The sequence below is a fragment of the Paroedura picta genome, chromosome 1 (genome assembly GCF_049243985.1).
Source record: "Paroedura picta isolate Pp20150507F chromosome 1, Ppicta_v3.0, whole genome shotgun sequence".
Lineage (NCBI taxonomy): Eukaryota > Metazoa > Chordata > Lepidosauria > Squamata > Gekkonidae > Paroedura > Paroedura picta.
The window spans coordinates 1,725,333-1,747,580 of record NC_135369.1 but is presented as its reverse complement, the minus strand read 5'-3'; the positions used below and the strand labels follow the sequence as shown (position 1 = coordinate 1,747,580).

The 22,248-nt window shown below is 57.6% G+C and overlaps 1 protein-coding gene across 1 annotated transcript in view; it reads left to right on the top strand.

Annotated features, from left to right (window-relative positions):
* SV2A (synaptic vesicle glycoprotein 2A) overlaps positions 1-22,248 on the top strand; it is a 47,108-nt gene that overhangs the window by 1,116 nt on the left and 23,744 nt on the right. The window contains 1 exon segment of the mRNA XM_077319240.1: positions 5,688-6,585. Coding sequence (XP_077175355.1) covers positions 5,994-6,585 — 592 coding nt within the window. The 5' untranslated portion in view covers positions 5,688-5,993.

The window sequence follows — 22,248 nt, the reverse complement described above, 5'->3', positions numbered from 1 at the left end:
CCACGTCTTGTTTTTCGGGGTTCTCTCCGAGTTTTGTGGGTCTGTGGGCGGAGCGATGCAGGAAAAGGGGAGGGGCTTGTCCACACCTGCTGGCCGACCCCCCCGCCCCGCCCCAGGCTTCCAGTCCGGAGGGGGTGAAGAGCGAGCCGGGGCCCTCGTCTGACACTTGTGCAGGGGGTTTAACAGGGCCCGGGGATGGCTTAGGCCAGGGGTAGTCAACCTGGGGTCCTCCAGATGTCCATGGACTACAATTCCCATGAGCCCCTGCCAGCAAATGCTGGCAGGGGCTCCTGGGAATTGTAGTCCATGGACATCTGGAGGGCCCCAGGTTGACAACCCCTGGCTTAGGCCCTGCTCATGCCCGCGTGCGGTTTGGACAGCGCCCTGGGCGGATCCTCCCGCGGGCTCCCCATGCCCAGTCCTGCTCGACCAGGAAGCTGGCTGCCCGCTCTGGGCTGGGGAATTCCTGGAAATTGGGGGGTGGGGGTGGGAGGTGGCAGAGTTTGGGGGTGGGCTAAGGGAGGGGGAGACCTCAGCGGTAGCGAGCTCCTGACCGAGAGGCCATTTTCTGCAAGGGAAGTGACCTCCGTGGTTGGGAGAGAGGGCTGCCAACCTCCAGGTGGGGCTGGGAATCTCCCACTGCCACAGCTGATCTCCGGGCAGCAGGGAGCCCTATCCCTGGAGACAGCAGCCGTGCTGGAGGGCGGGCCTGCAGAGGCCCCTCCCCCTCCCCAGCCCCGCCCCCTCAGGCTCCACTCTCCCAATCTCCCGGCCTAGAGCTGGTGGTGACCCCTTTGGGAGACCAGCTGTGATCCTGTAGAGTTGCCAACTCAGGGTTCAGAAAGGCCTGGGGAGGGGTTCTTTTGGAAAAGGGGGGGCCGGTTGTCCCCAGGGGAGGGGAGGGAAAGCGACGATTGTCATTGGGAGATTTCCTGCAGTTCTGGGAGAGCTTCCGCCCCTCACTGGGAGAGGGTTGACTAGGAGATCCAGGTTCAAATCCCCACATGTCCCGGGAAGCTGGCTGGGTGACCTTGGGCCAGTCGCACATCTGCAGGGTGGTTGTGCTGAGAGGAGAAGGGCGTCAGCTGCTTGGGCCTCCAGTTGGGACCCCAGTGAATTAAACAGAGCCTTGACCGGGCCTATCAGTAGAGGACAGGCAGGCAGAGCCTTTCAAGGCGGCAGCTCCTTCCCTGCTGTAGCCATCTAAAAGACAGAAAAGGAATTTATTTGGGGCCAGACGTCCAAGGTGGCAGGCCCAGAATGGCAGGACTGGGGAACTCAGCAGGTCAACACACAGCCTCGGGGAGAAGCGACCGAAGGGGAGGCACCCCCCCCCCTTTGGAAAGATCTTCAGTCCTTCCCTGTCTCTGGAAAGAGGCCTTGGGAATGGCCCTGGGTCCTTTTTGACTTCCACGTGCTTTTGCAGCTGGGTTTTCCGTGCAAGAGAGGGGAATCTTGTTCTCAAATGCGGTGGAAGTGCATTATCCAGCGTGTGCAGAATTACACCGCTCTGGCTTCTCCCCTCTCAAGGCTTCTGCTTTTCCTCTTTGTAGCAGCTGAGGCTTCCTAGACAGACAAGCCGTTCAGCTTTGATTTAGGTTTTGGAATGCTACCCTAATGGATATTCTCTTGATTCCATCTGTCATCTTTGTGTAAATCATTCACAAGTCATCAAAACATTATGTTGCCAGCAAAACCCTTTTCCTGGGAAACGGATTGACATTCAGCCCGGCTTTTCGGTGGCTTGGGAGTCCCCTCCATCCCGTTGGCCAGGAAACTCTAATGGACTTCCCTAGCAATGAAGCACCTCCTTGGCCTGCAGAAGGCCCTGGGTTCAGGTCCTGGCATTCTGGTTTAGGAGAGCTGGAGAAACAGGACTGGGACAGATCCCCCCCTGCTGCAACTTTCAGCTTAGAGACGAACAAGGTTTGGTTGGGCATCCTTGTCAAAGGGAGAGCCAGATTTCCATCCTGAATTTCATCGGCCACTAATGTAAAGTTCTGCATTTAGGTCGGAAATGCCTCATTATAGGATGAGGGAGGCCTGTCTAGGCAGGAGGACTTTCAAAAAGGGCCTGGGGGTCTTAGTGGTTCATATGCTGGACGAGAGTCAGCAGCGTGATGCAGCAGCGAAAAAGGCAAACGTGATGTGGGTCCTGCAGAAGGATGATGACCCGGCCTGGCAGAAGGACGGTGTTGCTTTCCTGTGCTCTGGTTAGACCTCCCTCGGAGTGCTCTGGTCAGTTGGGAGCACCGCAGTTTAAAGAGGATCTTGATAAGCCGGAGGGGGGGTGTGTGTGTGACCTTGGGCTTGCCACGGCACTGATAAAACTGTTCTGACCGAGCAGTGATATCAGGGCTCTCTCAGCCTCCCCTCCCTCACAGGGTGTCTGTTGTGGGGAGAGGAAAGGGAAGGCGACTGTAAGCCGCTTTGAGACTCCTTTGTGTAGAGAAAAGCGGCATATAAGAACCAACTCTTCTTCTTCTTCAGTAATCTCAGGGCTCTCTCAGCCTCCCCTCCCTCACAGGGTGTCTGTTGTGGGGAGAGGAAAGGGAAGGCAGGAAGCCACTTTGAGCCTCCTTCAGGTAGAGAAAAGCGGCATATAAGAACCAACTCTTCTTCTTCTTCTTCAGTGATCTCAGGGCTCTCTCAGCCTCCCCTCCCTCACAGGGTGTCTGTTGTGGGGAGAGGAAAGGGAAGGCGAATGGAAGCCGCTTTGAGTCTCCTTCGGGTAGGGAAAAGCGGCATATAAGAACCAACCCTTCTTCTTCTTCAGTAATCTCAGGGCTCTCTCAGCCTCCCCTCCCTCACAGGGTGTCTGTTGAGGGGAGAGGAAAGGGAAGGCGAATGGAAGCCACTTTGATACTCCTTCGGGTAGAGAAAAGCGGCATATAAGAACCAACTCTTCTTCTTCTTCAGTAATCTCAGGGCTCTCTCAGCCTCCCCTCCCTCACAGGGTGTCTGTTGTGGGGAGAGGAAAGGGAAGGCGATTGGAAGCCGCTTTGAGCCTCCTTCGAGTAGAGAAAAGCTGCATATAAGAACCAACTCTTCTTCTTCTGCAGTAATATCAGAGCTCTCTCAGCCTCCCCTCCCTCACAGGGTGTCTGTTGTGGGGAGAGGAAGGGAAGGTGACTGGAAGCCGCTTTGAGCCTCCTTTGGGTAGAGAAAAGCTGCACCTAAGAACCAGCTCTCCTTCTTCTAAAGGGGTAGGGATTTGAACTGGTGGCTCCCTTGCCCATCTCTCGAGCCGTCCTGGAGCACTGGGTGGCCAACTGCAGGGCCCCCCACATCTGTCCTGTGCCCCGGGTGTTGGACCCCTTCCCCAGGACCCCGTGCCAGGGAGAGGCTTTGCCACCACGCGGTCTCTTGCAGGGCAGAAGGGCCGAGCGGCAGTTCATGAATCACGAGTTTATTAAAGGGCCCAGTGGCAGGTTTATCTCTCCCTCGCTGGGGCCGAGGCGTCGTGGCCTGCTCCTCCTGACTACACAAATTGCCCTCTGATTTGTTTTGGGCCATCGGATTCCACGCAGTCCGTGGGGGAACATAACGTGCCTCTCTTCAGAAGCAAGAGGCACGGACGCCCTTAATAATGCCGGGGGCAGCCTCATTAGAGGGCCATGCGGTCTCCTTCGCGAGAAGGGCAAAGCAGCGAAGGAGCCTGACGGTGCCGCCCTGTTCCCACTCCAGCCGAGCTCTGTGCCAGAAGGCCGGCCGGTCGGTCGGTCGGTCGGGCAGCCAACGCAGCTGGCCCTTGAGTTGCCAGAAACGGGGCCATTTTTCAGCCGCTCTAAATTAAAAGCCTGACTCGATTAGGACGGCATCAAGATGCAAATGGCAGCTGGGCTGGTTTCCTCGAAGGCTCCCGCGCCTGGCCTTCCGGGGGGGGGGGGACTGGACGAACATCCAACCAGATTGCCTGGCGCAGCAGGCAGTAGTCCAGGGGGCTTGCAGCCTTGCCCCCGTGCCCAGGGGCGCGTGTCTCAGGGCTCCTTGCAGCCGTCCTCACGGGGCTGCAGGGCAAAGCCGGGCCAGGCAGGAGAAGGGAGAAGGGGGTGGGGGCCCATTTCTGGAGTAGCTTTGGAGCCAAAGTCATGTCTCCTCAAGGGAGCAGGTGGGATCGCAGCCATAATGGAGGCTGCCAACATCCAGGCAGGGCCTGGGGATGGCTGGGAATCACAGCTTAGCGCCAGACCCCGGACTGAATGACAGCTTTGGAGGGTGGGGTCTTTGGCATGACAGCCCCCTCCACAATCCCTCCCTCCCCGTCTCTATCCAGGAGTTGACCACTGGACTCAGGGGCCCTGGGGGAGAGGGAAAGCTGCCTCTTGAGCAAAAGGACCTGATCCTGTGCCTCTCCTCCGCCATCGCAGTGCCTTCCCTGGTGCACAGAGGTCTCCCTGGGAAAGAAGAGGTGCAGGAACACATTTTTAGGCTCCATCTCAAGGGATTTTGTAAACAAATTCCATCCTGTATGTTTTCATCTTGCACTTCCTCCAAGGAGGGCAGGACAACATGCAAGGATCCCCCCTCCTCCATTCTGATTTCACAACAACCCTGTGAGGTAGATTAGGCTGAGAGTGGGGTTGCCAGGAATCACCTTAGCCACGGGGGGCCAGATCCAGGCAGGGGAACTCCTGGGAATTTGGGGCTGGAGCCTGGGGAGGACAGGTACCACAAACCCACCCTCCAAAGGGGAACTGAACTCTGCAGTCTGGAGGTGAGCTGGAATTCCAGGGGATCCCCAGGTCTCACCTGGAGGTTGGCCTCCCTAGCTGGGAGAGAGGGACTGGCCCAGGGTCACACTAGTCACTTCTGTGGCATGCTGGGATTTGAACCTGGGTCTGCGTTGGCCACTATTCCCCGTACCCCACACGAGCTTCCTGTGTGGTCAAAATGATGCCTGACAAAAAGAGAAGGGGCGCGGGGGGGGGGGAAATGAGCTTCATATCAATATTAATACGGAGGTGAAGAAAAAGGAAATCCCATAGAAAGAGCAGGAACGTGGTCACGTGACCCAGACTGTCCGGCGATTCAGGCCGAGGTCTTTCGCGGCCCCTCTTCCCACTGGAGCTCGGCCACGGCTGAGCCAGTATCCGTAGACGGTTAGTCAGCCGGAATGTGGGCTCAGGTAGGTGTTCAACAGGCAGTGCTGCAAAGAGGGATAGAGCAGGCCTTAGGAAGCCTTCCTGTGATTTCGGTAAAAACTGGGCAGGGGCCGTTCTGAACTTCCAGTTACAGGCAATTGGCTGCCAAAATCTGGCCCGCATGAACCAGCTAGGGGGACCCTGCTTGGTTAGAAAGGTGGTACAGAAACCTTAAAAAAATGAATAAATGTTGCAAAATAAACATTGAAACTGCCTGAAAAGGGAAATGGGCCCAATGAATAATAAGTTCCGCCATGTTGGGATTGTTTTAAAGTCTTTTAATGGGTATTTTAATGGGGATAGGACTCCTGTGACCCGCCACGAGCCTACGGGGAGTGGCGGGATATAAATCCAAATAATAATAATAAAATAATAATAATAATAATGTCCCTTCCCCCCCCCCCCACGACTGGGCCCGGATTCATCCCATCTGTATCCCAGGCTGGCCCATTTGGCCACCCCACTTGGGCCTGGACTTTCATGGGTGGTTGTTCTTGTGGACGGATGCTAAGATCTGCTGGTCTGGCTTTGTCCTTTTGGCAGGACCGTGTCCACCGGGCCCAGCGGAGCGGCTTCCTTGGCTGTCACTTCTGCTTTCCAGCCATAAGCGGAGACCCAACGGATGGGTGGCCCCTCCATGCCCTTCCGCAGTGGCCCCGGGACAGCCGTTGAGACTGCCTCTTCCTCCCCAACTGGAAGGCTGCAGCGGGGCCCCACAGCTTGATAGGCACCCCCAGAAGCCCACGCTGCCCTCCCATCCGAGCGGAAGCGTCAGCCGTCTGCCCCGCACCTCCTCCGTCTCTCTTCAGTCTCGAGACCCCAAAGGGCCTTGCGGGCGAGCCGAGAGCCATGGACGAAGGCTTCAGAGACCGGACGGCCTTCATCCGCGGGGCCAAGGACATCGCCAAGGAAGTGAAGAAGCATGCGACCAAGAAGGTGGGCAAAGGCGTGGACCGGGTGCAGGACGAGTACACCAAGCGCTCCTACGCCCGCTTTGAGGAAGACGACGACGACGACGAAGACTACCAGCCCCAAGATGGCTACTACCGTGGGGAGCCGTCCATCGACGACGAAGGGGCCTCCAGCGACGCCACCGAGGGCCACGACGAAGACGACGAGATCTACGAGGGGGAGTACCAAGGCATCCCCCGGAACGACTCGGTCAAAGGGGGGGACCCCCTGACGGCCAACCAGCAAGTGGTGAGCGAGTTCAGGGACTTTGACGACCTGGAGGGGGACAGGAAGAAGGAGAAGGAGGAGCTGTCCCAGCAGTACGAGCTGATCCTGCAGGAGTGTGGCCACGGGCGCTTCCAGTGGACCCTCTACTTCGTGCTCGGACTCGCCCTCATGGCCGACGGGGTGGAGATCTTCGTGGTGGGCTTCGTCCTCCCCAGCGCCGAGAAGGACATGTGCTTGTCGGACTCCAACAAGGGCATGCTGGGTAAGTCCCCCGGAAGGCGGCAAGGGGCGGGTCTTGAGGCTGGGGTGACCGGGGAGGAGCAGGGGGCCATCTGGCTGGTCTCCCCTCAGACCGTTCTGCTGCTGGGGTTTTGTCCCTTTTACAAGGGGATATTCTGGGTGGGTCCCAGGGGGGGAGTCGGGGGACAGGGTCATGCAATGCACAACGAACTCTTAGGCACCATCAGGAACCGTCCACACAGAATCATAGAGTTGGGAGGGGCTAGACAGGTCATCTAGTCCAACCCCCTGCTCAGTGCAGGATCAGCCTCCAGCATCCAGGAGAAGGATCTGTCCAGCCGCTGCTTGAAGACGGCCAGTGAGGGGGAGCTCCCCACCTCCTGAGGCAGCCCATTCTTCTGCTGAACTAGACTCCTAGAATCCTAGAGTAGGAAGGGGCCATGCAGGCCATCTAGTCCACCCCCTGCTCAGTGCAGGATCATCCTCCAGCATCCAGGAGAAGGATCTGTCCAGCCGCTGCTTGAAGACGGCCAGGGAGGGGGAGCTCCCCACCTCCTTAGGCAGCCCCTTCCACTGCTGAACTAGACTCCTAGAATCCTAGAGTGGGAAGGGGCCATGCAGGCCATCTAGTCCCACCCCCTGCTCAGTGCAGGATCAGCCTTAAGCATCCAGGAGAAGGATCTGTCCAGCCCCAGGGGTTGTGCCTCTCCTCTGCTGCCTACAGGAACCTTTCCCTGCCCTCCTGTCCCCTCTCAACTTCCCTTCCCCAGGCTGAACATTCACAAGTCCCTCAGCCCTTCCTCACTGGGCTTGGTCTCCAGGGATTGGCTAGCCCCTGGGTGAGACAGGAGGCTGGACTGGATGGGCCCTCCCTGGCCTGACCCAGCAGGGCTCTTCTGAGGTCCTTATCAGGGGAAGGCCTCGGCCTCTCTGCCCTGTGGCTGGCCCTGCAGAAAAACTGGTTGGCCCTGGGTGAGACAGGAGGCTGGACTGGAGGGACCCTCCCTGGCCTGACCCAGCAGGGCTCTTCTGAGGGTCTTCTCAGGGGAAGGCCTCGGCCTCTCTGCCCTGTGGCTGGCCCTGCAGAGGAACTGGCTGGCCCCTGGGGGAGACGGGAGGCTGGACTGGAGGGACCCTCCCTGGCCTGACCCAGCAGGGCTCTCCTTGGGGTCTTCTCAGGGGAAGGCCTCGGCCTCTCTGCCCTGTGGCTGGCCCTGCAGAGGAACTGCCTGGCCCCTGGGTGAGACGGGAGTCTGGACTGGAGGGGCCCTCCCTGGCCTGACCCAGCAGGGCTCTTCTGAGGGTCTTCTCAGGGGAAGGCCTCGGCCTCTCTGCCCTGTGGCTGGCCCTGCAGAGGAACTGGCTGGCCCCTGGGGGAGACGGGAGGCTGGACTGGAAGGGCCAATGGCCTGATCCAGCAGGGCCCTTTTTCTATGCTTGTGGAATTGGCAGACATGCAGAGACTGACAGGAAACCGCATGGCTTTTAAAAGACAGTGAACTCTGTGACCCTTCTGTCTTGGAGGTTACAAGGGAGGCCACTTTGTGGCTTGGCTTGCAGCTAGATAAGAGCCAGTCTGCCATTCAACCTACTGTGTAGACATTTCTGACAGTGAATTCTTGGCCGCTTCAGGTGGGCTCCCATAGACTACTTCCTGACAGCAAGGCACTGGGATAAAAGGCCTAATGCCCCAAGGGTGGCCAATTCAGTGCTGGATTTGGGGAGGGGGCTAAGGGGGGCACCATGCCTCCCTTTTCTTCAGGGGAACAGATCTCTGTGGTCTGGAGAGGAGCTGGAATTGCGGGGGATCCCCAGGCCCCACCTGGAGGCTGGCAACCCTAGTACCTGACTCCCTCGGGCCGTGGTCTCCCTCACGCTTCCTAAAAAAGACGCTTGCATGTCCTGGCGGGTGGCCACCCGGCTGATGGCCCCGGGAGCGTGTCTGCCCGTGTGTGCTGTTCTCGCTCTCCCTGGTGGCGCCGGATGCTCGGATGCTCCCTCGTGCAGGCCCGGCGGCCTGCGGTTCAGCAGGGGACACCCTGGCGTTGCCATGGTTACCGTTGGTACCCGGATGGGGGAGAGCTGCTGAACGTGGCGACGGGATCCGTCAACAGTAGGAAAGGAACGTACTCCGGGGAGCCTCCCGATCACAGGGCCCGTGCTCAGCCCAGCAGAGCCTCTCTCTCGCCCTTTGCCTTGCGGGTGCCAGATCCCCGTTTGCCACTGGCGAGGGCTGGGAGGAGGGGGCCAGACCTTGGCTGGGAGTCTGGGGGAGACAGGGAGCTCCGTGGGGCCCGATGCCACAGGGGCCCCCCTCCCAAGCAGCCCTTTCCTCCAGGGGATCTGATCTCTGCAGTCTGGAGGTGAGCTGGAATTCCAGGGGATCCCCAGGCCTCAGCTACTTTTCTGCTTGCAGGGTGTTTTTGTTTTTTTTTTGGAAGAAGAGTTTCCTCTTCAGTTTCCTCCCTCTGTTTTTTGAAAAAGGGCAGGACACAGGCCTTCCTAGAGAGAGAGGTGCAAGGGAGAAGAGGCGAATGTGCCTTTTTCCACCCCAGGGCACAGTGAGGCTGAGGCTTCCGGACAGAGGGGAAAGGTTTGTTTTAACGTCCCTTTCTGGGGAATGGTTCTCGTTCCCTGCAGAAAAGGGCTTCTCCATGGAAGGGAGGCAACCAGGGAGCGTGAGCAGCTCTGGATCTGGAATTTGGGGAGGGAGTTTAGGGAGGGGAGGGACTTCAGCTGGGTATGATGCCATAGAGCAGGGGTGGCCACACTGGACTACAATTCCCATGAGCCCCTGCCAGCATTCTTATTTAGTTCATGGATATCTGGAGAGCCACAGTCTGGCCACCTCTGCCATAGCATTGGTCAGCAGTGGAATAGGCTGCCTAAGGAGGTGGTGAGCTCCCCCTCACTGGCCGTCTTCAAGCAAAGGTTGGATACACACTTTTCTTGGATGCTTTAGGATGCTTAGGACTGATCCTGCGTTGAGCAGGGGGTTGGACTAGATGCCCTCCATGGCCCCTTCCCACTCTAGGATTCTAGGAGTCTAGTTCAGCAGTGGAAGGGGCTGCCTGAGGAGGTGGGGAGCTCCCCCTCACTGGCCGTCTTCAAGCAGCAGCTGGACAGATCCTTCTCCTGGATGCTTGAGGCTGATCCTGCACTGAGCAGGGGGTGGGACTAGATGGCCTGCATGGTCCCTTCCCACTCTGGGATTCTAGGAGTCTAGTTCGGCAGTGGAAGGGGCTGCCTCAGGAGGTGGGGAGCTCCCCCTCACTGGCCGTCTTCAAGCAGCGGCTGGGCAGATCCTTCTCCTGGATGCTTGAGGCTGATCCTGCACTGAACAAGGGGTGGGACTAGATGGCCTGCATGGCCCCTTCCCACTCTAGGATTCTCGGAGTCTAGTTCAGCAGTGGAAGGGGCTGCCTAAGGAGGTGGGGAGCTCCCCCTCACTGGCCGTCTTCAAGCAGGAGCTGAACAGATCCTTCTCCTGGATGCTTGAGGCTGATCCTGCACTGAGCAGGGGGAGGGACTAGATGGCCTCATGGCCCCTTCCCACTCTAGGATTCTAGGAGTCTAGTTCAGCAGTGGAAGGGGCTGCCTCAGGGGGTGGGGAGCTCCCCCTCACTGGCCGTCCTCAAGCAGCGGCTGGACAGATCCTTCTCCTGGATGCTGGAGGCTGATCCTGCATTGAGCAGGGGGTGGGGCTGATCCTGCACTGGCCTTCTTCAGGCAGTAGCTGGGCAGATCCTTATTCAGCGCTGAGCATGGGTGGGACTAGATGGCGTCTAGGAACACTTTCTTCTCTAGGAGTCTATGAGCCCTCCCCCGTTTTCTACTTGGGGATAGGATCTCTTTCACCTGGAATCCAGTTGTTCTTCCGGGAGATGTTCAGGCACCCCCTGGAGGGTGGCGACCCAAGAACCAACCTCAAGCTGATGTCTGGGCATGCTCATAGGTGCCCTCTTCTTTGTCCCCCCCTCAGACCTCCCAGGAGGCCCAGGGGCAGAGTAGAGGCCGTGGCAGTGCTTGGCATGCTGGCAGTTCCACTTTCCTTCCCGGCATCTCTAGGTAAACGCTCAGGCAGACCCCAGAGAGCAGCTGCCAGCCTGAGCACAGCATATTGGCCTTGATAGACCCAGGGTCAGATCCGGCACAAGGCAGCTTCATTTGTGGCCTCCCTTTTCCTGAGCCAGATCCTGACCCTGGACTGGGGGTCACTCTCAGGGCCTCACGCCAGGGGGAAGACCCCCAGCAGATGTACCCCTTGAGTCCTTTAAGCGAGACATGCTTGGAATGGAACCTGCTCCCCACGGCCACCCCTCCCACTGGGCCGTGACTCAAGGGGGCGATTTGCAGCCTGCAGTGCCCGATGCCCCTGTGAGGAGGTCGAATCCTGCCCAGAGACGCTCCTGGCAGAACAGGCACTGACTCATCCCCCCCCCCCCCCGCAGTGTGGCAGGATGTGTCAGGATACCAGGGGCCCCCCAAGCTGATCTCTCCGCTCCGCAGAGCCACTGCTGGGCCTGTGCTGCAGCGGATAAAGGCTTAGGCAGAATTAAATCCCCATGAAAGAAACCATGGCGGAAGGGGGGGGGGCGTCTTTTGCGGGGGTGGGGCAATGAGGAGGGAGCGTGGGGGTGGTGTGCGGTCGCCTGCAGGGAAATGCTGGGTTTTGACACGGATTTGGGGCCGGATTTCTCGGCACCTGTGAACTGCAGTGCGGCAAAGGCGCCGTGCGCCTGTCCCCTCCCACCTACGTCAGTTTGCAGGGCCCCCACTGGGAGCAATTCCCAGAGTTTCCGGGGACAGCAGAGTGGCCTTCCCTGGTCCCTCCTGTGGGCAGAGGTGGCCTAGGGAGCCCTGCCCCACAGGAGCCCTTGAGTCTCCCACCCTCAGTGTACCACTGATGGTCTGTGCATGGCTGGGTTTCATGGGCAGTCTTTTGGGGTCAAGAGAGCCCCAACATCTCTCTTTAGAAACAAAGAAGTGGAGGGTGAGGCCATGGCTCTCCAGTTAAAGAATCAGTGGAAAGACCTTCTCCTGAGACCCTGGAAAACCCTGGGGAGGTCCCCGGTTCAATCCCAGGCAGCATCTCCAGCTGAAAGGACCAGGCAGGAGGGGATGGGGAAGACCTTTCTCTGCCTGAGACCCTGGAGAGCCCTGGGGAGGGGCCAGAGCTCAGGGGCAGAGCCTCTGCTGGGCAGGCAGGAGGTCCCCGGTTCAATCCCAGGCAGCATCTCCAGCTGAAAGGACCAGGCAGGAGGGGATGGGGAAGACCTTTCTCTGCCTGAGACCCTGGAGAGCCCTGGGGAGGGGCCAGAGCTCAGGGGCAGAGCCTCTGCTGGGCAGGCAGAAGGTCCCAGGTTCGATCCCAGGCAGCACCTCCAGCTGAAAGGACCAGGCAGGAGGGGATGGGGAAGACCTTTCTCTGCCTGAGACCCTGGAGAGCCCTGGGGAGGGGCCAGAGCTCAGGGGCAGAGCCTCTGCTGGGCAGGCAGGAGGTCCCCGGTTCAATCCCAGGCAGCATCTCCAGCTGAAAGGACCAGGCAGGAGGGGATGGGGAAGACCTTTCTCTGCCTGAGACCCTGGAGAGCCCTGGGGAGGGGCCAGAGCTCAGGGGCAGAGCCTCTGCTGGGCAGGCAGAAGGTCCCAGGTTCGATCCCAGGCAGCATCTCCAGCTGAAAGGACCAGGCAGGAGGGGATGGGGAAGACCTTTCTCTGCCTGAGACCCTGGAGAGCCCTGGGGAGGGGCCAGAGCTCAGGGGCAGAGCCTCTGCTGGGCAGGCAGGAGGTCCCCGGTTCAATCCCAGGCAGCATCTCCAGCTGAAAGGACCAGGCAGGAGGGGATGGGGAAGACCTTTCTCTGCCTGAGACCCTGGAGAGCCCTGGGGAGGGGCCAGAGCTCAGGGGCAGAGCCTCTGCTGGGCAGGCAGGAGGTCCCCGGTTCAATCCCAGGCAGCATCTCCAGCTGAAAGGACCAGGCAGGAGGGGATGGGGAAGACCTTTCTCTGCCTGAGACCCTGGAGAGCCCTGGGGAGGGGCCAGAGCTCAGGGGCAGAGCCTCTGCTGGGCAGGCAGGAGGTCCCCGGTTCAATCCCAGGCAGCATCTCCGGCTGAAAGGACCAGGCAGGAGGGGATGGGGAAGACCTTTCTCTGCCTGAGACCCTGGAGAGCCCTGGGGAGGGGCCAGAGCTCAGGGGCAGAGCCTCTGCTGGGCAGGCAGGAGGTCCCCGGTTCAATCCCAGGCAGCATCTCCAGCTGAAAGGACCAGGCAGGAGGGGATGGGGAAGACCTTTCTCTGCCTGAGACCCTGGAGAGCCCTGGGGAGAGGCCAGAGCTCAGGGGCAGAGCCTCTGCTTGGCAGGCAGGAGGTCCCCGGTTCAATCCCAGGCAGCATCTCCAGCTGAGAGGACCAGGCAGGAGGGGATGGGGAAGACCTTTCTCTGCCTGAGACCCTGGAGAGCCCTGGGGAGGGGCCAGAGCTCAGGGGCAGAGCCTCTGCTGGGCAGGCAGGAGGTCCCCGGTTCAATCCCAGGCAGCATCTCCAGCTGAAAGGACCAGGCGGGAGGGGATGGGGAAGACCTTTCTCTGCCTGAGACCCTGGAGAGCCCTGGGGAGGGGCCAGAGCTCAGGGGCAGAGCCTCTGCTGGGCAGGCAGGAGGTCCCCGGTTCAATCCCAGGCAGCATCTCCAGCTGAAAGGACCAGGCGGGAGGGGATGGGGAAGACCTTTCTCTGCCTGAGACCCTGGAGAGCCCTGGGGAGGGGCCAGAGCTCAGGGGCAGAGCCTCTGCTGGGCAGGCAGGAGGTCCCCGGTTCAATTCCAGAGAGCATCTCCAGCTGAAAGGACCAGGCAGGAGGGGATGGGGAAGACCTTTCTCTGCCTGAGACCCTGGAGAGCCCTGGGGAGGGGCCAGAGCTCAGGGGCAGAGCCTCTGCTGGGCAGGCAGGAGGTCCCCGGTTCAATCCCAGGCAGCATCTCCAGCTAGAAGGACCAGGCAGGAGGGGATGGGGAAGACCTTGCTCTGCCTGAGACCCTGGAGGGCCCTGGGGAGGGGCCAGAGCTCAGGGGCAGAGCCTCTGCTGGGCAGGCAGGAGGTCCCCGGTTCAATCCCAGGCAGCATCTCCAGCTGAAAGGACCAGGCAGGAGGGGATGGGGAAGACCTTGCTCTGCCTGAGACCCTGGAGGGCCCTGGGGAGGGGCCAGAGCTCAGGGGCAGAGCCTCTGCTGGGCAGGCAGGAGGTCCCCAGTTCAATCCCAGGCAGCATCTCCAGCTGAAAGGACCAGGCAGGAGGGGATGGGGAAGACCTTTCTCTGCCTGAGACCCTGGAGAGCCCTGGGGAGGGGCCAGAGCTCAGGGGCAGAGCCTCTGCTGGGCAGGCAGGAGGTCCCCGGTTCAATCCCAGGCAGCATCTCCAGCTGAAAGGACCAGGCAGGAGGGGATGGGGAAGACCTTTCTCTGCCTGAGACCCTGCAGAGCCCTGGGGAGGGGCCAGAGCTCAGGGGCAGAGCCTCTGCTGGGCAGGCAGGAGGTCCCCGGTTCAATCCCAGGCAGCATCTCCAGCTGAAAGGACCAGGCAGGAGGGGATGGGGAAGACCTTTCTCTGCCTGAGACCCTGGAGAGCCCTGGGGAGGGGCCAGAGCTCAGGGGCAGAGCCTCTGCTGGGCAGGCAGGAGGTCCCCGGTTCAATCCCAGGCAGCATCTCCAGCTAGAAGGACCAGGCAGGAGGGGATGGGGAAGGCCTTTCTCTGCCTGAGACCCTGCAGAGCCCTTGGGAGGGGCCCGGAGCTCAGGGGCAGAGCCTCTGCTTGGCAGGCAGGAGGTCCCCGGTTCAATCCCGGGCAGCATCTCCGGCTGAAAGGACCAGGCAGGAGGGGATGGGGAAGACCTTTCTCTGCCTGAGACCCTGGAGAGCCCTGGGGAGGGGCCAGAGCTCAGGGGCAGAGCCTCTGCTGGGCAGGCAGGAGGTCCCCGGTTCAATCCCAGGCAGCATCTCCGGCTGAAAGGACCAGGCAGGAGGGGATTGGGAAGACCTTTCTCTGCCTGAGACCCTGGAGAGCCCTGGGGAGGGGCCAGAGCTCAGGGGCAGAGCCTCTGCTGGGCAGGCAGGAGGTCCCCGGTTCAATCCCAGGCAGCATCTCCAGCTGAAAGGACCAGGCAGGAGGGGATGGGGAAGACCTTTCTCTGCCTGAGACCCTGGAGAGCCCTGGGGAGGGGCCAGAGCTCAGGGGCAGAGCCTCTGCTGGGCAGGCAGGAGGTCCCCGGTTCAATCCCAGGCAGCATCTCCAGCTGAAAGGACCAGGCAGGAGGGGATGGGGAAGACCTTTCTCTGCCTGAGACCCTGGAGAGCCCTGGGGAGGGGCCAGAGCTCAGGGGCAGAGCCTCTGCTGGGCAGGCAGGAGGTCCCCGGTTCAATCCCAGGCAGCATCTCCGGCTGAAAGGACCAGGCAGGAGGGGATGGGGAAGACCTTTCTCTGCCTGAGACCCTGGAGAGCCCTGGGGAGGGGCCAGAGCTCAGGGGCAGAGCCTCTGCTGGGCAGGCTGATCTTCTCCCTTTTGTCTTCTGCCTCCTCTCCCAGAGCTGTTCTTGATGGATGTTATTTTGGAGAACTGCGTTTGATCCCACCCCCACATCAACATGCATCTGATGGGCCAAATAGCCAAATTAGGGTTCCCTTTGCCCATCCCTAATGAATCACAAGGAGAGAAAACCCTTTTTTATATTTTTACTGCAGAAGAAATATAGACACAGAGGGGATTCCCACATCTGTGCAAAGGACAATGCAGTGACACGAGACTTTATAACTTCCCATTGGAGGCAGGAAAGGTGATGCCCTTTCGGGTCAAACCAGTAACCTGGGGTCTTCACCCCCTTGCACATCCCACGGGACCACCCTGCTGTATCCATGCCAGCTCCCCGGAAAGGTCACAAAAGGCAACCTTTGTTCCCTCCCCCTCCCGGCCAGCCTCTAATGGTTAATATAAACAATTACAGCTTTTCCCTCTGCTCTTGAGAACAGGTCAGTTTGACACACCAACTTTGGCAGCTAAGTACAAGCTGAGACTTCTGTTTGCAAGTTATAAAAAAAAACAGTTATTTCGCTCCTCACCCCCTCACATCCAGCTGGGTGACCTTGGGCCAATCACAGTTCTCCTGGAGTTTTTCTCGCAGAACATTTCTCTCAGGGCTCTCTCAGCCCCACCTGCCTCACAGGGTGTCTGTGGTGGGGAGAGGAAGGGAAGCTGCGTTGGGACACCTTCAGGTCGTGAAAAGGGGGGTATAAAAGCCCAGCTCTTCTCTACTTAGTCTGTCCGTAGCAGGAGAAAAGAGCCAGAGCCCTGGAGCAACTTCAAGATTGATGATGTCTGGGGCCGGGAAGGAGCTTTCATGTGTATCTGCACGCTTCCTCGTGAGTAGTGGACTCACGAAAGGTCCTCCCCTACCAACAGCTTTGTTGGTCTGTAAGGTGCTGCTGGCTCTGGCTTTTTCCTTCCTGCTTCCAGCCCTTTTCCTGGACTGAGTGTGACGTGGTTAAGAACGGCAGCCACTGATCTGGAGAACTGGGCTGGGTGCCTCCGTCTTCCTCCACATGCAGCCTGCTGGGTGACCTTGGCCAGTCCACATTCTCTGAGAGCCCTCTCAGCCTCACCCACCTCGCAGGGTGCCTGTTGTGGGGAGAAGAAGGGAAGGCAATTGTAAGCCACTTTGAGACTCCTTCGGGCAGAGAAAAGCAGCATAGAAGAACCAACACTTGTTCTTCCTCCTACTTTTAGGCCATATTCTTGCATTTTCCTTGTCCAGGAGTTAAAGGGAACTTGCCTGAATACCGTATACCAGTCCCTTTTGTTAAATGTGGTATTTAATTCTAGTTCCCACATTTTAAAGCATTGGCTCACCTAAACATTCCTGAAGTTAGCTGAGCATGCAAGGCCATGTTGGACTTCAGCAATTGCAGGCAGAGGCCAAACTACGCAAGGGGTTGGTGCGCAGGTGGCGATATCAGAAGGCCTTGGTGTCATGGTAGGTGTCATGGAAGGGGAAGACCTGGCTGGAGGCCCAGTGTGGTGTGTGTCAGAGTATGCTCTGGGAGACTCGTCTGCCCTGGAAGCTTGCTGGAGGACCTTGGTCCCATCACACCCTCTCCGCCTACCCATCCTTGCTGTTGGGAGGGCAACATGGAGGTGAGGAGAATCCTCCCCACGGAGGCAGGAAATGTATTTCAAAAGCAAAGGGCTAAATCAGTCTGCATTGGAGGCCTGCTTTCTAGTGTCTAGTTTCTAGTGTCAGCATTCGGGCTCACCAGTTTGGTGTAGTGGTTAGGAGTGCGGACTTCTAATCTGGCATGCCGGGTTCGATTCTGCGCTCCCCCACATGCAACCAGCTGGGTGACCTTGGGCTCGCCACGGCACTGATAAAACTATTCTGACCAAGCAGTGATATCAGGGCTCTCTCAGCCTCACCCACCTCATAGGGTGTCTGTTGTGGGGAGAGGAATGGGAAGGCGACTGTAAGCTGCTTTGAGCCTCCTTCGGGTAGGGAAAAGCGGCATATAAGAACCAACTCTTCTTCTTCTTCTTCTTCTTCTTCTTCTTCTTCTTCTTCTTATGGTGTCAACCCACCTCAAGGAGGACAGTGTAGGGCTAGAGAAGGGATCAGGCACCTTTCTTGAGACTTTTGTTGAAAAACCATGAGGGAGGTCATGTGGGGGAGTGGCAAAGAAGCGCGCCTGTCACAAGATAAGAGGACTGGATTTCTTAGGGTTTACATGGGTTTTAAAAAGGGGTCCAGAGGGGAAGCTGGAAATCACAGGCCAGTCTGTCTAATGTCTGTTTCTGGCAAATTAGTAGACACTGATCAAAGACAGGATTGTCAGATGCAAAGAGGGACAAGGCCTGCTGATGGAAAATGAGCATGGCTTCTGCAAAGGCTTCTGCCTTTTGGGGTTGGGTGACCTTTGGCCAGCCATAGTCCTGTCAGAGCGCTCTCAGCTCCCCACCTCTGTTGTGGGAACAGGAAGGGAAAGGCATTTGTAAGCCGCTTTTGGGGCTTCTTTGGGAAGTGAAAAGCAGGGTATAAAACCCCAGCTCTTTTCTCTCACCTGTACCCACTTGCTTCCACTGGAGTTTGGAGTTGCTTGCAGAAGATTCCAAAGCATGTTTCTACCTTGGCATTGTCTCCCAGATGTTGACCTGCATTCGGGCAACCGTGGTACCAGACCAACCTGAGTGCACCGAATGGCAGGGGTTTGGCAGGAGGAAATTTCTGGCTGGCCAGCAGGCTGGGACAGCCCCCCCCCCCGCTTTCGTCTGCACAGAACCGTGTCTAATCTGCCTGAAATGAGGCCAGAAAGAGCGACAGCGGAAGGAAGGCAAAGTGTGACTCATCCCAACGTTTTTGGCGGAATGTTCCAAGGAAACGCAGCTCCAGGGAAGCAGCAGGGGTGGGATTTATTCCTGGCTGCTGCAAGACTTCAGCTAGGCTGAGTGGGAAGGCCTCTCTCCTTTGTCTGCAAGAAGAGGCGCTTGAGCTGTGAGCCCGAATGCTGACACTAGAAAGCAGGCCTCCAATGCAGACTGATTTAGCCCTTTGCTTTTGAAATACGTTTCCTGCCTCTGTGGGGAGGATTCTCCTCACCTCCATGTTGCCCTCCCAACAGCAAGGATGGGTAGGCGGAGAGGGTGTGATGGTACCAAGGTCCTCCAGCAAGCTTCCAGGGCAGACGAGTGGATTTGAACCTAGGTCTCCCAGAGCATACTCTGACACACACCACACTTGGCTTCCAGCCAGGTCTTCCCCTTCCCCATTGGGGAAATTCGAGATGAAGATAAGGAGGGTCCTACCTTACAGGGCTGGTTTAAGGATTCATTAAGCGTTGGAGGCTCCGGGGAAGGCTGCTTACACTGGAGGGAAGCCTCAGCAGTGGTGGAATGGATCCACAGGATCCAGCCCTCTTGCAACCAACTCCAACTTCAATCATCAGAAAGGCCAAAGCTGAGAGTGAGCTAAGATTGGCCAGGGAAGCCCACTGTAACAAGAAAAGATTTTTCAGTTATGTGAGAAAGCAGAAAGGCTCAGCGCCTATTTTACATAGATAGAATCATAGAATCATAGAGTTGGAAGGGGTCACACAGGCCATCTAGTCCAACCCCCTGCTCAATGCAGGATCAGCCCTAACCATCCTAAAGCATCCAAGAAAAGTGTGTATCCAACCTTTGCTTGAAGACTGCCAGTGAGGGGGAGCTCACCACCTCCTTAGGCAGCCTATTCCACTGCTGAACTACTCTGACTGTGAAAATTTTTCCCTGATATCTAGCCTATATCGTTGTACTTAAACCCATTACTGCGTGTCCTCTCCTCTGTAGCCAACAGAAACAGCATCCTGCCCTCCTCCAAGTGACAACCTTTCAAATACTTAAAGAGGGCTATCATGTTCCCTCTCAACCTCCTTTTCTCCAGGCTGAACATTCCCAAGTCCCTCAACCTATCTTCATAGGGCTTGGTCCCTTGGCCCCAGATCATCTTCGTCGCTCTCCTCTGTACCCTTTCAATTTTATTGACGTCCTTCTTGAAGTGAGGCCTCCAGAACTGCACACAGTACTCCAGGTGTAGTCTGACCAGTGCCGTATACAATGGGACTATGACATCTTGTGATTTTGATGTGATGCCTCTGTTGATACAGCACAAAATGGCATTTGCCTTTTTTACCGCTGCATCACACTGCCTGCTCATGTTTAGTTTACAATCCACAAGTACCCCAAGGTCTCGTTCACACACAGTGCTACCTAGAAGCGTATCCCCCATCCAGTAGGCATGCTTTTCATTTTTCTGACCCAGATGCAGAACTTTACACTTACCTTTATTAAATTGCATCTTGTTCTCATTTGCCCATTTTTCCATTGTGTTCAGATCTCGTTGAACTCTGTCTCTATCTTCCGGAGTATTTGCCAGTCCTCCCAATTTGGTGTCGTCTGCAAACTTGATGAGTAGTCCCTCCACCCCCTCATCTAGATCATTAATAAATATGTTAAAAAGTACCGGGCCGAGCACCGAGCCCTGAGGTACCCCGCTACTCACCTCTCTCCAGTCTGATGAAACACCATTGACAACAACTCTTTGAGTGCGGTTCTCTAACCAATTCCCTATCCACCTAACTATCTGAAAATCCAGATTGCAGTCCTTCAATTTATCCATCAGAACATCATGGGGAACCTTGTCAAAAGCTTTACTAAAATCCAAGTAAATGACATCAACCGAATTTCCCCGATCCAGCAAACCTGTTACTTGGTCAAAAAAGGAAACCAGGTTGGTCTGACAGGACCTTCCTCCCTTTTTTGAAGATCGGAATAACGTTTGCTCTCTTCCAGTCCTCTGGGACATCTCCAGTCCTTAAAGAGGTCCTGAAGATGATGGACAAGGGCTGTGCAAGTTCTCTGGAAAGCATCTTTAGGATGCTTAGGGCTGATCCTGCGTTGAGCAGGGGGTTGGACTAGATGGCCTGTATGGCCCCTTCCAACTCTATGATTCCAGTCTATGGCCTGTATGGCCCCTTCCAACTCTATGATTCTATGATTCTATGATTCCAGCCTTTTAAAAAGATTAAAATTTATTATTATTTATTATTATTAATTAAATGTATAGCCCGCCTTCCTCTGAAGACTCAGACCGTTCCTCCTCCCCAAACTGGCCAGCTAGAAATGTTTGAGCCTGGGGTCGGAGCTCAGCTGAACCTGCGAAGCCGGATTCTGCTCCGGTCCCAAACTTTGCCTGATCAAGGGCTGGTCCTGCTGGATCCAACCCATGAGGTGCCCCTCTAGTCTGCCCTCTAGTGGCCCCCCCGGATGTCACCAGCCCCTGGGTGGGACCTGCCCATCTCCCCGAATCACAGCTGATCTCCGCTCCCCAGGAGGTAACAGTTGCTTTGGAGCGTGGCCTCCCTTGCCCTCTGTCCCGCTGAGGCCCTCTCCTCTCCAAAGTGGTCCCCCCCCCCATAATTGGCAACTGCGGTTCTCTCCTTCTGCCTTTAAATCGACCAGCCAGGAATCGTTCCTCAGTCGACCGTGCATAGTCAGGGAGATCACGGCCCTCTGGCCCCCTTAAGAGCGGCAGCCTCTGATTGGGAGAACTGGGTTCGATTCCCCATTGCTCCTCCACAGGCAGCCAGCTGGGTGACCCTAGGCCAGTCACAGATCTCTGTTCTTGCAGAGCAGTTCTCTCACAACTCTGTCAGCCTCTCCTCCCTCACAGGGTATCTGTTGTGGGGAGACCAAAAAGCCCCTGGCTCTTCAGCCTGGCTCCATCCGACCCCTGACAATGTTGCTTCTCCAGCTGGGAGACTCACAAAGCTCAGTGTGATCTGGCCACAGGGATTCATGATTTGAGCATTGCCAGGCTTGACTACTGTGATATGCTGCACCGGGGTCTGCCCTTGAACACAACATGGACTCTCCCTCTGGAGCAGAAGGCAGCTGTCCAGTTTCTTGCTGGCATTCGAAAGCATGGTCTTATAAGAGTGGCCCCGGTCACCGATTTGCTTGGTCGCCCTTGGAGCTCTTCAGGGGCTTGGGAGAGGCGTTGCAGGGGGTCTGTGCCTGCTGCTGCTTGAGGGGCACTGCCTTGGCCGGGCATCGGCTCTCTTTGGCATCGGCTCCTGGAGCCGGCGATCCAAGTCGACCCGTCATTAAACTCCTTCCGATGCCCGATGGGAGATGTTTGGGGGCCTCCTGCCGGTTTTTCCTTCCGATACCCCTGGTCTGAGTCTGTAAGATTTCGAGCAAGAGGGTTTTATCGATAGTTCTTGATAGTGCCAAATGGCCTCGTGGGTCAGAACGGGCAACTGGACATTTCTCACGGAGCTCACGGAAGTCCCTCCCAGCCATCTGAGCCTCCGGCTGGCTGCCTGGAGGGAGAAGCATCAGCATCAGCATCAGCTGGAACTCCTCATGGGCAGGGGTCCTTGGGGGGGGGGTCCTTCCTCTCCTCCCTTCCCCCTGATGGGGCACTGCATGCTGGGGCAGGGCAAGTCCCCGCCTCTGCCGTGTTGAAGCAGCAGGTCTGGGGCAGGAAGGAGGCCGCATGAGACATCCCACCCCAGATAACTGGGGTTGCCAACTCCAGGACAGATGACTCCTGGAGATTCAGGGGTGGAGCCTGGGGAGGGGAGGAATGTCAGGGGGCATCAGGCCCTAGTGTGGCGTCATGCTTGAGCGCAGCGGCTTCTATTCTGGAGAGTTTGGTCTGTTTAGCATGGAGAGAAGGTGACTAAGAGGTGATATGAAGAGCATCTTCAGGTACTTGAGGGGCTGTCATGGAGGATGGAGCAGAGTTGTTTTCAGTTGCTCCGGGGGGTCGGACCAGAAATTAATTCAAAAGCATTTTTGGCTAAACATCTGGAAGAAGTTGCTCTAGGATGCTTTGGGCTGATCCTGCGTTGAGCAGGGGGTGGACTAGATGACCTGCATGGCCCCTTCCAACTCTAGGATTCTAGGAGTCTAGTTCAGCCGTGGAAGGGGCTGCCTAAGGAGGTGGGGAGCTCCCCCTCACTGGCCGTCTTCAAGCAGTGGCTGGACAGATCCTTCTCCTGGATGCTTGAAGCTGATCCTGCACTGAGCAGGGGGTAGGACTAGATGGCCTGCATGGCCCCTTCCCACTCTAGGATTCTAGGAGTCTAGTTCAGCAGTGGAAGGG